The following is a 17,537-nucleotide window of genomic DNA, read 5'->3' as shown; positions in this document are numbered from 1 at the left end:
TTCTTGATGTAATCATCACACACTTTATAACACAATTGTGAGGCTTTATTTTAATATATATTGAGAATCATTGCATAATCAGTCTGTTCAAGGCAATGTGGTAAGAAAAAGATTATTCACTACTTTTAAAGCACACACATGAAAGTTAACAAGGCACAAGGGTGAAAGGTCACAAGAGATGATTTCAGCTCAGAATCTCGATACAGACCAATCCTGCCTTAGCAACTTCTCCATATTATCAGATAGGCCTAAGCGTTTGCTCTTCTCTTCTGTATGTCTATGGAAGTGTTTAGATAAAATTATGTTTAAAATTATCCGGGTTTACAGGTAATATAAATTTTCCAAATCTTTACAAGAAAAAAGCTGGGCATTAATAACCAAGAGAGGCAGGGCTTAGTTCACTCTTTCTCTATTTCACAGTACTTTTCTACACTACAGCTCAGATACTTTTTTTTTTTTGTCAAAATACTGATTGCATGCATATAAATTTTATATATACTACCATTCAAAAGTTTGGGGTCAGAAGGATTTTTGTGTTTTTGAAAAAAGTCTCATGCTCATCAAGAGTGCATTTATTTGACAAAAAAATACATGAAAAAAAGTAATATTGTGAAGTAATATTACAATTAAAAAAAAAAAAAGTAATGCATTCCTGTGTTGGCAAAGCTAGCCATTAGAAATCATTCTTATATGCTGATTTGGTGCTCGTATTATTATGAATGTTGAAAACAGTTTGCAGTATTCTATGAAGAATGTAAAGTTTAAAATAACAGTATTCATTTGAAATTATTACTGTCACTTTTGATTGGTTTAGGCATCCTTACTGAATAGAAGTATTAACTTATTTTAAAAAATCTTTCTGACCCCAAACGTTTGAATTGTAGTGTAAACAAACATTGCTTTTTCTGAGTATATTCTGTTGGCGATGTTTGCTTTCCTTTCCTTTCATGCTGAATGAAAACTGCATTCATCGTGTCTTATATCTGATAGTATGAATTCCTTATTGTCAGTCATTTACCCACTTCATGAATACTACTGAGGTTACAGGAGGCATGTAGTAAAGAAGAGGAAGTAAGGACAGAGGAAGCACAGAGGAAGAGGAACATCCATCTAGGTAAACATAGTGAGGGTGATCCACTAAGAAGAAAGGAAGAAAACAAGATGTTGCAAGCATATATTACTGGACCACAGAGAGACAAGGAAGCATTTGCTATTGAAATTTCTGATTACTAATGAGCAGTTAAGACCAACCTGGGTGAAGCTGAAGGATACAGATCCATCTTCATCAGTGTCCATTGTTTTAAAAGTTTCTGTTGGAATAAACACATCTAGTCCTATCTTACAAAACATTTGTCTTAATGCTACACTGAATTTCTGACGGGGTTAGGTAATTACACTGTAAAAATTGCCATTGTTTTCTACTTGGCACACTTACTGAACATAGTCTCCAGGCGGATCAGACAAGACACAAAGCTGTCAAAGTCCACGTTGAGATCTGTCTTTGCGTAGCGTAGGATTATCAGCTGGAACAAGTTGTTGGTCAACTTGAAGCCTTACAGAAGGTATAAATTCAAAAAGTCTGCATAAACATAATATACCACAGTAATTATGGATGTTGTGCTATTTAAAGAGCAGATACCTGCTGATTCTAGCGCCAGACGCATTTCATAAGAGCTCATTGTGCCGGACTTGTCCAAGTCAAACTCCCTAAACACTGCCTAGCAATTTATTGAAGGAAAAAAAAAAACATTAATGTTTGTACTACCATTCAAAAGTTTGGAATCAGTATGATTTTTTATATTTTTGAAACAAATTTCTTATGCTAATCAAGTTACAGTAAAAACAGCAATGGTGCAAAATATTACTACAATTTCAAATATATGTTTTCTATTTGAATATATTTTTATAATGTAATTTATGAATTTTCAGTGTCACATTATCCTTCAGAAATCATTCTAATATGCTGATTTGCTGCTCAAGAAACATTTCTTATAATTAACAGTGTTGAAAACTGTTCAAAAGAACAGCATTTATTAAAATAGAAATGTTTTGCAACACAAATGTCTTTACTGCCCACTTTTGATCAATTTAATGCATCGTTGCTGAATAAAAGTATTAATTGTCGACTCCAAACTTTTGAACAGTAGTGTTTGTCTAACATTTACATATACACCGTAAAGCAAGCATAAAATGTTACCACTGACAAGATATCGTTTGATCTTCTCCCAGAGCACATGGAAGTCTGTTAGTCCCAGCTTTCCAGTGCCAGTTGTCTTCATGGCAAGTCAAGGTTTGACCAAGACTTCTATTCACAGCATGATACACACAGAAAAAAAGGGGTTTAACAGCTTGTCGCTGTTTTTGTACCTTTTTTACCCCTGATAGGTACATATCAGTACCTTATGGGTACGTATTACTACTCTAATATGTACCTATCAGGGGTAAAAAAGATACAGATATGTCCTTTTAAGGGTACTGCTCCAGCGACAAGCTGTTGTACCCCAAAAGGTACAATTTTAAACCCTTTTTTTCTTTGCGTATATTAAAAAGGACCACAAATGCTAACATTCTTGAGTGTGGAGTTTTCAAAGGATACATCCATAAGATTTATCATGCCTCGACAGGCCTCTTTGTGAAATCCGTCTGTCTTTATGTCTTTATCTGTAAGAAGAATAATCATAAGGGCATTTTGAACATCAGTTGGTGCCTTTCAGGGAATATTACTTGTTAAATATGACTTTATTTGCAGCATATGCGGAATGTTGTCATTTACCACAGAACATAATTGTGAAACCAAATAAATTTCCTTTTTCACTCACGTTTGCCAACAACCCGGTTCAGAATCATCTGGAGTTTTGACACATTGATTTCCATTTCCTGTTGACCAGAGCGAATGAGTCAATCAAGCTATTGGGCACTACAGCAACCCATGAAATCCTCCCACTTCCCGCTGTCTTACCGGCCCTGCCAACTTTGCGAAAAGTGCCTTGAAGCCCTCGTCAATGTCGCTCTCCTGGAGCGCAGGCTGCCATAGAAACAACACATTATTCAGCAGAAAAACTCCCCAGGATGCATCTAGTACTGTTAAAAACATTTCACAGGAAAACTCACCTCCTCGGGTACATCTGCTGAAATTTCATCATCTAGCTCCCTATAGAGAGAAAAAAAAATCATCTTATTTTCTCTGAGCTCTGTTTTAATGTGTGATATTTTAATAGCCTTCATTAATAAGTCATTGAATATATATTAATGCTTTGCTACACACACACACACACACACACACACATACAGTGGGTACGGAAAGTATTCAGACCCCCTTAAATTTTTCACTCTTTGTTATATTGCAGCCATTTGCTAAAATCATTTTTTTTCCCCCCTCATTAATGTACACACAGCACCCCATATTGACAGAAAAACACAGAATTGTTGACATTTTTGCAGATTTATTAAAAAAGAAAAACTGAATCAATATCACATGGTCCTAAGTATTAAGACCCTTTTCTCAGTATTTAGTAGAAGCACCCTTTTGATCTAATACAGCCATGAGTCTTTTTGGGAAAGATGCAACAAGTTTTTCACACCTGGATTTGGGGATCCTCTGCCATTCCTCCTTGCAGATCCTCTCCAGTTCTGTCAGGTTGGATGGTAAATGTTGCTGGACAGCCATTTTTAGGTCTCTCCAGAGATGCTCAATTGGGTTTAAGTCAGGGCTCTGGCTGGGCCATTCAACAACAGTCACGGAGTTGTTGTGAAGCCACTCCTTCGTTATTTTAGCTGTGTGCTTAGGGTCATTGTCTTGTTGGAAGGTAAACCTTCGGCCCAGTCTGAGGTCCTGAGCACTCTGGAGAAGGTTTTCGTCCAGGATATCCCTGTACTTGGCCGCATTCATCTTTCCCTCGATTGCAACCAGTCGTCCTGTCCCTGCAGCTGAAAAACACCCCCACAGCATGATGCTGCCATCACCATGCTTCACTGTTGGGACTGTATTGGACAGGTGATGAGCAGTGCCTGGTTTTCTCCACACATACCGCTTAGAATTAAGGCCAAAAGTTCTATCTTGGTCTCATCAGACCAGAGAATCTTATTCAGGTGTTTTTAGCAAACTCCATGCGGGCTTTCATGTGTCTTGCACTGAGGAGAGGCTTCCGTCGGGCCACTCTGCCATAAAGCCCCGACTGGTGGAGGGCTGCAGTGATGGTTGACTTTCTACAACTTTCTCCCATCTCCCGACTGCATCTCTGGAGCTCAGCCACAGTGATCTTTGGGTTCTTCTTTACCTCTCTCACCAAGGCTCTTCTCCCCGATAGCTCAGTTTGGCGGACGGCCAGCTCTAGGAAGGGTTCTGGTCGTCCCAAGCGTCTTCCATTTAAGGATTATGGAGGCCACTGTGCTCTTAGGAACCTTAAGTGCAGCAGAACTTTTTGTAACCTTGGCCAGATCTGTGCCTTGCCACAATTCTGTCTCTGAGCTCTTCAGCCAGTTCCTTTGACCTCATGATTCTCATTTGCTCTGACATGCACTGTGAGCTGTAAGGTCTTATATAGACAGGTGTGTGGCTTTCCTAATCAAGTCCAATCAGTATAATCAAACACAGCTGGACTCAAATGAAGGTGTAGAACCATCTCAAGGATGATCAGAAGAAATGGACAGCACCTGAGTTAAATATATGAGTGTCACAGCAAAGGGTCTGAATACTTAGGACCATGTGATATTTCAGTTTTTCTTTTTTAATAAATCTGCAAAAATGTCAACAATTCTGTGTTTTTCTGTCAATATGGCGTGCTGTGTGTACATTGAGGAAAAAAAATTTAAATTAAATGATTTTAGCAAATGGCTGCAATATAACAAAGAGTGAAAAATTTAAGGGGGTCTGAATACTTTCCGTACCCACTGTATATAAAATGAAATAAGATTTTAAAGGGTTAGTTCACCCAAAAATGAAAATTATTTTTGCTCGCCCTCGAGGCATCCTAGGTGTATATGACTTTCTTCTTTCAGACGAATCCAATCGGAGTTATATAAAAAATTATCCTGGCTATTCCAAGCGTTATCACTGCAGTGGGCGGGTGTTTCTGTTCAGCAGTCCACAAGATAAAACGTGCCTCACACGGCTCTGGGGGTGAATAAAGGCCTCCTGTAGCGAATCCATGCGTTTTTGTAAGAAAAATATCCATATTTCAAACGTAATAAACACTTTTCTCTCACTTCCGGTATCTGTCGTATGTGGAAGCCATTCCGGGCAGATAGGCGCCTCTGAGAGTTTGTTTACAGGAGCAAAGGAAGCAAAGTTTCCTTACTTTAGCAAAAGAAAACCAATCTCCTCTTGGCTTATATCGAAATCCTCTGTCTGTACTTCTAATTCATAAGTTTTGTTTTGTTCTCTCTCCGCGTTCTTCACTAATCACGCAACGCCGATGTCCTACGTCATCTGCCGGAAGTGTTTATTAAGTTTGAAATATGGATATTTTTCTTACAAAAACGCATGGATTCCCTACAGGAGGCATTTATTCACACACCGGAGCCGTGTGAGGCACATTTTATTGTGGATGTGCATGCTTTATTTGACGTTTTGTGGTTTGCTGAACAGAAATACCCACCCATTGCAATGACAACACTTAGAAGAGCCAGGACAATTTTTAAAATAACTCAGATTGCATTCGTCTGAAAGAAGAAAGTCATATACACCTAGGATGCCTCTTGGGTGAGTAAAACACAGGCTAATTTTCATTTTTGGGTGAACTAACCCTTTAACTTATATTTATATTTCCAAATATTTGAACATAAAATAATGCTTCATTGTATATATTAACAGAGCATTAATACATATTCAAATATTTTTCAATTTTGTAATACATTTATATTTCTAACCATTTTGAATATTTATTAATGCGCCAATGAAAATACTATATTACATAAATTATGATAAATTTTTTAAAATAACCATTTTTAATATTTATTAATGCTCTTTAATGCTCTCTATTAATGAACCAAATTCGATCAAAATTTCATTTATTCATATTTCTAACAATTTTTAATATTTATTAATGCTCTGTAAAATATTATATTAACCAAATTTGAACAACTTTTCAATTGTTTTTATTTCTAACCATTTTTAATATTAATGCTCCTTCAATAAATGGTATATTAAACAAATTCAAACACATTTCCAATTATTTATATTGCTAATCAATATAAATAAATGGAATATTATTGAATACTTTTGAATATTTATTAATGCTCTGTAAAAAATATACTAATCAAATTCAAACAAAATTTTATTTATTCATATTTCTAACAATTTTGAATATTTATTAATGCTCTGTGAAGATATATTATATTACATAAATTCAAACTAATTTTCAATTATTTATATTGCTAATCATTTTGAATATTTATTAATGCTCTGTAAAAATATAATATTAACCAAATTTGATCAAATTTTCAATTGTTCATATCTCTAACCATTCTGAATATTTATTAATGCTCCAACAAAATATTATATTACATAAATTCAAACTAATTTTAATTTTTCATATTTCTAACCATTTTGAATATTTATGATCCATAAAAACATTATCTTAATCCAATTCAATCAAAGTTTTAATTATTTTAATTAACTATTATAAATAGTTTATTTAAATATTATATTAAACAACTTCAAAGTGCCATTCATTTATTTAATAACCATTTTTAATATATGATATATATTTGAATAAAACAAACATTTATTCTCAAATAGTCACTCACTGAGAGTCAGCAGCCTTTTCTGAGAAGACCCTCAGCACAAAGTCTCCTTCTTTCTGGGGCTCAAAGGTGGAGGGGACGACGATATATTCCCCCGCTGGCAGGCAGAAACGTGAGCTCACCTCTCGAAGGTTGATGAAGAGCTCAGAACGAGCGCTGGATGTGTGGGTGAGGAAAAAATCACGCTTCAGATGCACACCCACCCGGCCCAGATACTGACAGGAGAGGAAGTTCAGATCACTAGACACTGTACCGTAAATGTGTTCTCAGCTAACTGACCATGTGCAGGATCTCTCAGTGGTAGGCTACCTTAAACTAATAAGCAGTCTGCAGTTCAGGCACTAACCTGACTGATAACAAATGGTTTACCGGCGTTACACAATGCTGATGAGATTCATTTATATGCCACACATCTCATACCTCTTCAGGGACCTGTAAGATTCAGAAATAAAGTTTAGAAACATTACTAATTAATAATAAATATGCATAGTTTAGTTTTTCTTTGTAGTAATTTCCTATAATATTTGTTATTTCCAGTAACTGAGGGAACACTGGGGCTAGCTGTCACACTTTTTAGTAAATATTTCTCAAATTGGGTTTATTCATTGAAAAAGTCTGTATAAAACATCTTAAAGCCATATAGTTAGTGAGATAAAGAATTTGTGACAACTTGCCCCAGTCTCCTCTATAATACGTACAAACATTTCATAAAAATAATTCATTCTAGGTATGTAGAAAGTATCTAGAAGCTGATTGATTCTGATGGACAGATATATATATATATATATTTGAATAAAACAAACATTTATTCTCAAATAGTCACTCACTGAGAGTCAGCAGCCTTTTCTGAGAAGACCCTCAGCACAAAGTCTCCTTCTTTCTGGGGCTCAAAGGTGGAGGGGACGACGATATATTCCCCCGCTGGCAGGCAGAAACGTGAGCTCACCTCTCGAAGGTTGATGAAGAGCTCAGAACGAGCGCTGGATGTGTGGGTGAGGAAAAAATCACGCTTCAGATGCACACCCACCCGGCCCAGATACTGACAGGAGAGGAAGTTCAGATCACTAGACACTGTACCGTAAATGTGTTCTCAGCTAACTGACCATGTGCAGGATCTCTCAGTGGTAGGCTACCTTAAACTAATAAGCAGTCTGCAGTTCAGGCACTAACCTGACTGATAACAAATGGTTTACCGACGTTACACAATGCTGATGAGATTCATTTATATGCCACACATCTCATACCTCTTCAGGGACCTGTAAGATTCAGAAATAAAGTTTAGAAACATTACTAATTAATAATAAATATGCATAGTTTAGTTTTTCTTTGTAGTAATTTCCTATAATATTTGTTATTTCCAGTAACTGAGGGAACACTGGGGCTAGCTGTCACACTTTTTAGTAAATATTTCTCAAATTGGGTTTATTCATTGAAAAAAGTCTGTATAAAACATCTTAAAGCCATATAGTTAGTGAGATAAAGAATTTGTGACAACTTGCCCCAGTCTCCTCTATAATACGTACAAACATTTCATAAAAATAATTCATTCTAGGTATGTAGAAAGTATCTAGAAGCTGATTGATTCTGATGGACAGATATATATATATATATATATATATATATATACATTCAACCCTATTAAATTACTTATCAAATTAGTTTTCTACCTCATAAACGGCAAATCCAATCGTTTCCATGTCTTTGCCCTCCCGACGTAACTTCCTGCGATTCTTCTGCATCAGGGCCACTAGAAAAGTGCAGTCTTCTTGACTCTCAGTATCTGGTTCCTTTAAGACTATTTTAAACTGGGGATTGATCCAAAATGTTGCTGTGTAGAGAGAAACATATTTGAATGTTAAGAGTCTCTCATGGTCAGCTCCCAAGCATCTTTCAGACTTTGGTAAGGAACGTGCCTGGATAATTCCTGCAGCCACCAGCAGTGCTTCCTCTTCTCCATTCACCAGGATACAGGGATGTGTTCCACTTCTTCACCTCGCTGCTCTGTAGTGCATCCGGTGTCAGGTTACAGATCTCTAGTCTGCTGAACTCTCGCATGAAGTCACTGAATGACATCCTGTGGGTGAATCATACTCATATTTAAAGCCTGAAGGAATAGTTCAGAAGGTATTAATTTTGCTAAATGTTTCTTCAATTCTTCAAAATACCTTATTTTGTGTTTCCCAGAATAAAGTCGTACAGGGTGATTATATGATGACACAACTTTCATGCCATGGATGTCCTTGCTGAGCTTAAGTTTTGTAAGTTTCTGTGTACATAATATGTGTGTGTGCACTGTGTATATTTATTATGTAAATATAAATACACACACATGCATACATTTAAGAAAAATATATTAAATATATTTATATCTAATATAAATTATATGAATATAAATATATACATGTAAATACCTGTTCCGGTGAATATGTCATGTGATGAACTGATTGTTTAAATGAAATTGACACCCTGATGAAGGCAGCGCCGCAACGCGTGAATGAGTTGTTTTTAAATTCTAAAGCCAGGTGAATAAAGGCTTTTTCATTTTTTCACACTACTTGAGTGCCTTGGATTTATGAGTATTTTGATGATACAAAATAATTTATTCCTACTTAATTTGCCACCTATTTAACTAGTTAAAAAAGTAATATGTGAATAAGGAACTAATTACACTGATATATAAAGAATAATGCAAGAAACATGTACCAGAATTCTCCATCCTCTTGGCAGTTGTGCAGACGGGACCTTACAGACGGGTCGATTTCTCGCCATTCCTTTGACCTGAATCGACAGACGGTGATAGTATTCAACAAAGCTATCTGATATTATTTTAAGAATAATTTTCCCCATCTTCACATCATTCTCACTCATCACTCCAGGGTCCTGTCCACTCCACCTCTCCCCAAGGGTTTCTGATGCGCAACAGCTTTGTGAGCTTTCCTCTGTGCTCCACCTGGCCAACAGATGTACAATAATGTGAACAATAATGAGCTGTCTGGTTGAGCTAAAAAGGCAGCACTCACCTCTTCCTCTCCAGTAATAGAGTATGCATGGCCTTTCACCAGTTTTTTAAAGGTGATCGCCTCCATGTCAAAGAAACTTGTAATCTAAAAGTGAATATAAAAAAAACTTTAGTACTTCTGAATATATTAGTATCACTCAACCCAAATGAGAGAATATACAGTCATGGCCAAAAATATCGGCACCCTTGCAATTCTGTCAGAAAATGCAACACTTCTCTCAGAAAATTGTTCCAATTGCAAATGTTTTGGTATTCACGTGCTTATAGTTTTTGTTTGCACTGCAACAACACACACACACACAAAAAAAAACAGAGAAGAAGAGTCAAACTTGATAAAATTTCACACAGAACTCAAAAAATGGACGGGACAAAATTATTGGCACCATGTCAAAATTGTAAGAAATAATTGATTTTCAAGCATGTGATGCTCCTGTAATTTGTATTTAAACACACTTATGGAAAGTAACAGGTGTGGGCAATATAGTAATCACACTTGCAACCAGTTAAAATGGAGAAAAGTTGATTCAACCTTTGTGTTGTGTGTCACACTGAGCATGGAGAAAAGAAAGAAGTGTAAAGAGTTGTCTGTGGATTTGAGAGAAAAAATTGTGGAAAAACATGGACTATCTCAAGGCTACAAGTCCATCTCCAGAAATCTTAATGTTCCTGTGTCCACTGTGTGCAATACCATCAAGAGGTGTACAGCCGATGGCACTGTAGCTAACCTCCCTGGACGTGGACGGAAGAGCAAAATGAATGAAAAATTACAACAAAGGATTGTTTGAATGGTGGATAAAGAACCCCGATTAACTTCCAAACAAATTCATGACAATTATTCTTAAAAGTGGTTTGGAAGTGATGGATGTTATATTATATGATTATTACTGATTGTATAATATTATAACATTTATTGTAGGGGTTTAAAAAGTTTGATATGGACTAAGATTTTTCCCTGACTTTCCCAGCTTTCTCTAAATATAAGAACTTTTTGACTTAGATAACGTTGTTCCTGAGCACTAACATCTATGGAGCAGCCCATCAGGGAGCCTCTCTCCACAGCTCTTCTGATGATGCTGAAGAGGTTGGGTGGAGGTTTTTTCAGCTCATACATCTCTGTCACTCCACCGGTGAAATCCTCAAACCCCTCAGACGTGCAGCCTCCAGATAGAGCCTCATAGCAGCCGTTCAACCTGCCACATTCATAACGGCAAACTCATTACACAAGCTTCAGACTCATTCTGGTCAGGAGACTATCTTTGAAAGCCCTCTTACTTTGCATATGCCTTCTCCACCAGGGCACTCCAGAACTCCGCTCCCTCAGCTGAGTGGACAAAAAGCAGTTTCCCATCTCTGACAGGCAGCCGGTCGTCAATCACCACATCCACCCAGTCCCCGAACTGCCAAAACTAGAAAATCCAATAGGAAACATATTTTCTGCAATCACATCACAATTATTATAATTAAAAAGACGACAACTCTGAAGATTTGACATCCTCTTACTCTGAAATGTTTATTTCTGTGGAAATGTTCATAATACCTATGCATCTATGTCTGATATTGATGACATTAGAGATTTTGCAGTTTTTCAACTTGTAATTACGAGTTTGACATGAATGGTTTTTACTTGTCAGGAAACGTATAATTACGGTAATACTGAGATGACATGAATGCAGCATTAACCACCAGTGCACACAGTGGTTAGACAGATTATATTTCTGGCATTCACTGTAAATATTCATAAAATTATGTTGAATTGAATGTCCTAGATCTTCCCTATCAGGCCTCAATCATCCAATAATTTTTTCTTGCCCATAATATTTTTAATATTACATTTTTAACAACAAATTTTTATATCCTGTATATACAGTTGAGGTCAAAAGTTTACATCCCCTAATTATTTTACCAAAATCAGAGGGATCATAAAAAATGCATGTTATTATTTATTTAGTACTGACCAGGGGCCTGCACCATGATTGTGGCTGAACAAACTCAGGGTTACAGGATTAGTTTTGAATTGACAAAACCAAACCACTCCAATCCGGCTTTGTTGGTACCATGAAGCTGATCATCAACTTCCTCTGTCAACTCAGGCTTGAACCTGAGTTAATGGAGCGTGTGCACATGAAAGTGTGACATCAGTAATGAGCAGCCAATCACATGCCTTAAAACTATGATTCACTTCTTGTGAGAGAGTCAGTGCAAAGATTATAAGATTGAACAATATGAAGAATTTAAACACATTTACACAGCACGATCATGAAACGATCTATCCATGAAAGAGGAAAACTTAAAGAAAACATCTTAGCATATAAGTGCAAGTAAAAGTTGTAAAGTTAGTTTATAGAGTTTTTAAACACTTAAAAATCTAAGCTCATATGTAGTCATGTTTAAAGCTATTGATTCTAAAACTTATATTGCATATTATCTATATGTTTACACTGATTTTAAATAAAAGCTTAATAAATTACTATTAAAACTAAACTGGCTTGTGTAATGGATTAAGGGTATAATATTTATATAAATAATATTAAATAATTATAAAAAAATAATCATCTCTAAAAATCAGATGATTTTATCTTTAAAAATGTTTTACTATGTACTGTCCTTTAATTTGGAGTAAGAGAAACTAGAGGAGTGGCTTTATTGCATCAGAGACATGTCACTTTGCTTGAAGCTGATTGGTCAAATTTCAGTTTGAGATCTCTAAACCAGAACATAACCTGCCCCGGAGGCTGGAGCAGGTTAGCTGTGGAGCGTAAGTAACTATGGCAATGATCACTGCTAAAAGCCAAACCACTTTCATGGTACCTAAAACCCAGAGTTGGCGCAAACTAAACTGAAACTTACCTGGCTAGCCAGCTAAACCAGCTTCATGGTACAGGCCCCTGAATAAGATATTTCACATAAAAGATGTTTACATATAGTCCACAAGAGAAAATAATAGTTGAATTTATAAAAAATGAATCCCCTTGATTCTTAATACTGTTCTTACCTGAATGATCCACATCTGTGTTTTTTTTTGTTTAGTGATAGTTGTTCATGAGTCCCTTGTTTGCCAGTTAATCGCTTTAAACTGTTTAAAGTTTAACTGTCAACAGTTCAACTGCCTGCTGCTCTTCAGAAAAATCCTTCAGGTTCCACAAATTCTTTAGTTTACCGAGGACAACAGAATTACAGAGGGTTCAAATGCTCACTAATGCTTCAGAAAGAAAAACCATGCATTAAGAGCCGTGGGTGAAAACTTTTTGAATTTGAAGATCAAGGTAAACTTATTTTGTCTTCTGGGAAACATGTAACTATCTTCTGTAGCCTCTGAAGGGCAGTACTAAATGAAAAAATATGACATTTAGGCAAAATAAGAAAAATGTACAAATCTCCATTCTGTTCAAAAGTTTGCACCCCCTGGCTCTTAATGCATGGTTTTTCTTTCTGATTTCTTTTCTTTCTAGCAAACAAGGGACTCATGAACAACTATCACTAAACAAAAAACAAACAAAAAAACCACAGCTGTGGATCATTTAGGTAAGAACACAGTATTAAGAATCAAGGGGATGTAAACTTTTGAACGGGGTCATTTTTATAAATTCAACTATTATTTTCTGGTGTGGACTATATGTAAACATCTTATTCAGGTCAGTACTAAATAAAGAATAACATGCATTTTGTATGATCTCTCTTATTTTGGTAAAATAATGAACATTTTGCAGATTCTGAATGGGGGGTGTAAACTTTTGACCTCAACGACCGTTCAAAAGTTTGGGGTTAATATAATATTTAGAAATTAACACTTTTATTCAGCAAGGACACATTAAATCAATCAAAAGACATTTATAATGTTACAAAAGGGTTCTGTTACAAAAACTGTTCTTTTGAACTTTCTATTCATCAAAGAATCCTGAAAAAAATGTATCAGGGTTTCCACAAAAACATTAAGGAGCACACAACAGTTTTCAACACTGATAATAAGAAGTTTCTTAAGCACCAAACCAGTATATTAGAATGATTTCTGAAGGATCATGTGACACTGAAGACAGAATTTAGCTTTGTCATCACAGGAATAAATTACATTTTAAAATATAAATTAAATTGTAATAATATTTCATAATATTAAATGTTTTACTGTATTTTTGATCAAATAAATGCATATTTTCTTGGCAAGCATAAGATAATTCTTTCAAAAACATTTAAAAATCTTATCATTCCCAAACCTTTGAACACTAGTGTATATTATTAAACATTCAATTTTCTTAACAAAAAGGATAACAACAACATATAAATTTGGTATATTTAAATATACAATAACAATTTGTGCATTTCCCTTCCTATGTAAACATTAGTATACTAGGTGCTGCTGGCTGTACTCCAAGTCTCTCTGCAGCACTAATGCTCTGAACATTATAAGCATTCACTGAGTGACTGAGCCTAAATGACTCCTGGCTGGAGAACAGAAGAGGAATTTGGCAGAGGCGAGGTAAATGTGGCCATTTCATTTTCTGGGTGAGGCCTGTATATATAGTCATTGCAGCAGACAGGGTGGGCTGACGTTTAGGGACTGTTGCTTAATGTAGATCTGCTGAGCTATGGAGAATCAAATGGAATTGGAACAGATCGGTTTACACGCTGCATTGAAGGGAAGGACATGTCTGGGATTTTTCACAAAACCAGGGTTTGGGCAATGTGGCAGAAAATTAACTAATGGGTTCTAAATTTATTTACTTAATATCTATTTTCTTGTGTGACCGAGGGCATAGAATACTTTTATCTACACAATGTCTTTCTTTTATAATTAACTGTCCATATAATTAAAGGTACACTCAGTAATGTGGCTAGTAATAGGATTACTATGATTAAAATTCTAATTGTAATATATATTTCTGCATAAATATATAAATGTATTCATATACTAACTACAAAAGTTAGACAATAATGTTAATTAGAAAAACAAATCTGCGTGTATTGTGTTCAGTACCTGGAAGTGAAAGATTCCAGCATATTGCTGATGGAAGCTCTGGCCATGAGGCACTACCCGATGCAGCAAGGGTTCATTGAGGGTAAGGCACGCAATGGCTGCCAGCAGCCAGCAATCACCTACAATCAGTATATTAAATATTATTGCATTATTAATATTAAACACAACAATTTGCACTACTGAACTAAACTGAATCAATACTTGAGCTGATCAATGACAGTATTATAGATAATAGATACAGTATTATAAATAATCAACTTTGCAATATTCACTCTGTTATTGAACAAAACTGAATCAACATTGAATAAAACACAACAGATTAAAAAAAAAACACTTATTTTGTGGCGGGAAAACATCCATGCCATGTCTTTGAGTTCTTTATTGGTTTTCTTCAGTTTTAGTAAATGCTTGTTTTACCTAGAGCTCCTTGGCAGATGTCTGTGCGTGTGGCGCCATCTACAATAAAGTGTGGGTCAGTGCAGAACTCCTGGGGTACACAGAGAAGACCTATGGGTCAGACAGGGCATAGAAATGACTCGGACATCACTGCTTCATAGATTGATAGATAATAGATGTTGATCAACCAGTGTTACCTTTTTACTGTGTTACATTATTTTGCAACTAAAGAGCACTATAGGTGAGTAAATGATGACAGAATTATGCAAATGTAAATATGTGAGCAAATACTTCGCAAATTTATGTATGCTAGTTTATTTTATGTTTATACATCTTAGGTTTTTGCTCTTACTAGGGTTGAAACAGTGCCCTGAAATACAGACCCTTAGTTTATTCCAATGTTCTCACCGTGGGCCTCTTCCAGTGAACACCTTTGGTTTTTGCAGAGCCGGGGCCCAACTCCTTGAATCCTAAAGAAGTCTGCTGGGCTGGGAATGTTTCATCCTCAAACAGACATCCACTCTGAAGGCAGTGGGCACGCAAGGTTTCAAAATCTTGGCCCAAGAACTTCAAGGCCATATTGTTCTGACCCAACCCCGCATTTCGATCCCATTCGCTCCTCAAACGAGCAGCGACCCCTGTGGCACAAATTGGCTCCATCCAGGACAGAACTGTCAGAGACACCACCAAAAATATGGATCACTGCTGTATCAAGACACATTAGGTCAAAGTCATTTTCTATATTTTACAAAAAATCATATCAGTCACATATTATTATTGTTTGTGTATTTATTTATTATTACCATTTCTACCCCCCAAATTAACTATTTACAAGCAGATGTAATTAAATATCCTTTCTCTCATTATGTTTATATGGTTAGTGGTTAAATATAACACACATGCAGGCAGCTACTGTTGTTGCCAACCACTCATAATGAGAGTGACAACCTCAAGATACAAACTTTGCAATCTAGGCTTTTACCAAGTGTAAACAAAAGTATACATTACCTTAAAATGGCACTCTCCAAATCCAGATACGAGTATTCTTGCAATGAGGTCCTGTTTAATGAACTAACATATCATGTTAAGCTTTGTCCCAGCGTGTGAGGGACTGCAGTGAGCGTGTGTGTAATGCTCCCAAATGTTACCATTACTGTGAGACGAGCGGTTATATTCCTCTAGAGGGCGCAAGGAGACTTAAAAAGCAGAATCCTGCAAATAAAATGCATTGATATTTTCATACTTGAGACATTTGTACATTAATATGTTTATGTTATATTTTAGTCTACAAATTCCAAGCACTGATACATGACATACTGAGATAAATCGGCCAAAGTAACCTCTATAATATGTTTTTTTTTCCTCCACACTATGCAGTACTGAATAACCAGACGACTGTGATTGGTCTATCTTGACAATCGCAGAGAAAAGTAACAGATCACATTCAACGTCCTTACTCTGCAGCGGTCTATACGGGGTTTTTTAAATATCCATTAATTTGTAAAATAGGCTACACTGTGAAGAATTTAAATAGTTATATTATTAACATAACAACCATTATTTAAAACAAAACGTACCAGACCAACCGGAGACAAGAGCCACGCCCAATTTCATTGCAGATTTAGTTACTGCGGCAAAATCATTACATAATACGTTTTTCCTCAATTGGCGAGCCACATGTGTATCTATAATGATGTTTAAAAAAATAAGAGTTAAATGTGGAGTTATTACCATACAGGCGCATATAGGCATTTTTTTTCTTAAAGGTAGGCAACAGGGTTGCGGCAGGCAAGGTAGCTTTATGAATTCTACATTTTTATGTTTCTTAATAATTTAATGCCACACCTAACGAAAATATAAAAACAGTGCTTGACTATGAATTGGGCATTATAAAATGCCTTCCACTTTGGAATATGATCAAATAAAAGGTTTCTTAAAGCCCAAAAGGGGGCAGCAAAGAGCTGCAATAATGTGACTGTCACCTGATTGTGGTTTTAAATGACCCATATTTACAGTCTATAGGGACATACATATACACACACACACACACACACACAGACAGAGAGAGAGAGAGAGAGAGAGAATTAGAAGCATCTTGTCCTTTGACGGAGAGCTTGATTATCTGCAGTCTTCAGAGCTATGTTAGATTTTGTGCATAAAAGGCAACAACATCCTACATGTGTTTGATTCTGGTGTCTGATTACTGTACATAAGAGATCACATCAGAACAGACTAAAACAAACATACATTTAACTCAGTCCTGTTTTGTCCTTGATTTTGCTCATCATTCATCCAAAATTAAGGTAGGCTATGGGAAGTGGGAATGTAGAACGTGTGTTGCACCAGCATACTGTATAGTAAAAGCACAGCCCTTAAAATTTCCCTTAAAGCAGACATTTTAACCTTTAG

General features: G+C 36.0%; 1 protein-coding gene across 1 annotated transcript; it reads right to left on the bottom strand.

Moving 5' to 3' along the window:
- Nucleotides 1-998: 998 nt before the first annotated feature.
- Nucleotides 999-17,396, bottom strand: si:dkeyp-50d11.2 (calpain-1 catalytic subunit). Its single transcript, XM_058757577.1, has 22 exons — nt 16,137-17,396; nt 15,537-15,833; nt 15,150-15,219; nt 14,733-14,851; nt 11,036-11,169; nt 10,785-10,953; nt 9,765-9,848; nt 9,609-9,694; nt 9,448-9,522; nt 8,658-8,818; nt 8,412-8,572; nt 7,989-8,000; nt 7,572-7,783; nt 3,112-3,151; nt 2,960-3,025; nt 2,820-2,877; nt 2,597-2,661; nt 2,205-2,273; nt 1,640-1,718; nt 1,436-1,552; nt 1,252-1,310; nt 999-1,137 (listed from the first exon to the last, which is right to left on the bottom strand). Exons 2-22 carry the CDS (start codon nt 15,786-15,788, stop codon nt 1,111-1,113), a joined length of 2,115 nt encoding a protein of 704 aa, XP_058613560.1. The 5' UTR covers nt 15,789-15,833; nt 16,137-17,396; the 3' UTR covers nt 999-1,110.
- Between the last annotated feature and the right edge of the window lie 141 nt (nt 17,397-17,537).

The sequence above is a fragment of the Onychostoma macrolepis genome, chromosome 21 (genome assembly GCF_012432095.1).
Source record: "Onychostoma macrolepis isolate SWU-2019 chromosome 21, ASM1243209v1, whole genome shotgun sequence".
Classification (NCBI taxonomy): Eukaryota; Metazoa; Chordata; class Actinopteri; order Cypriniformes; family Cyprinidae; genus Onychostoma; species Onychostoma macrolepis.
Note: the sequence above shows the minus strand (reverse complement) of the source record. Positions and strands in the feature narration are given on the sequence as shown.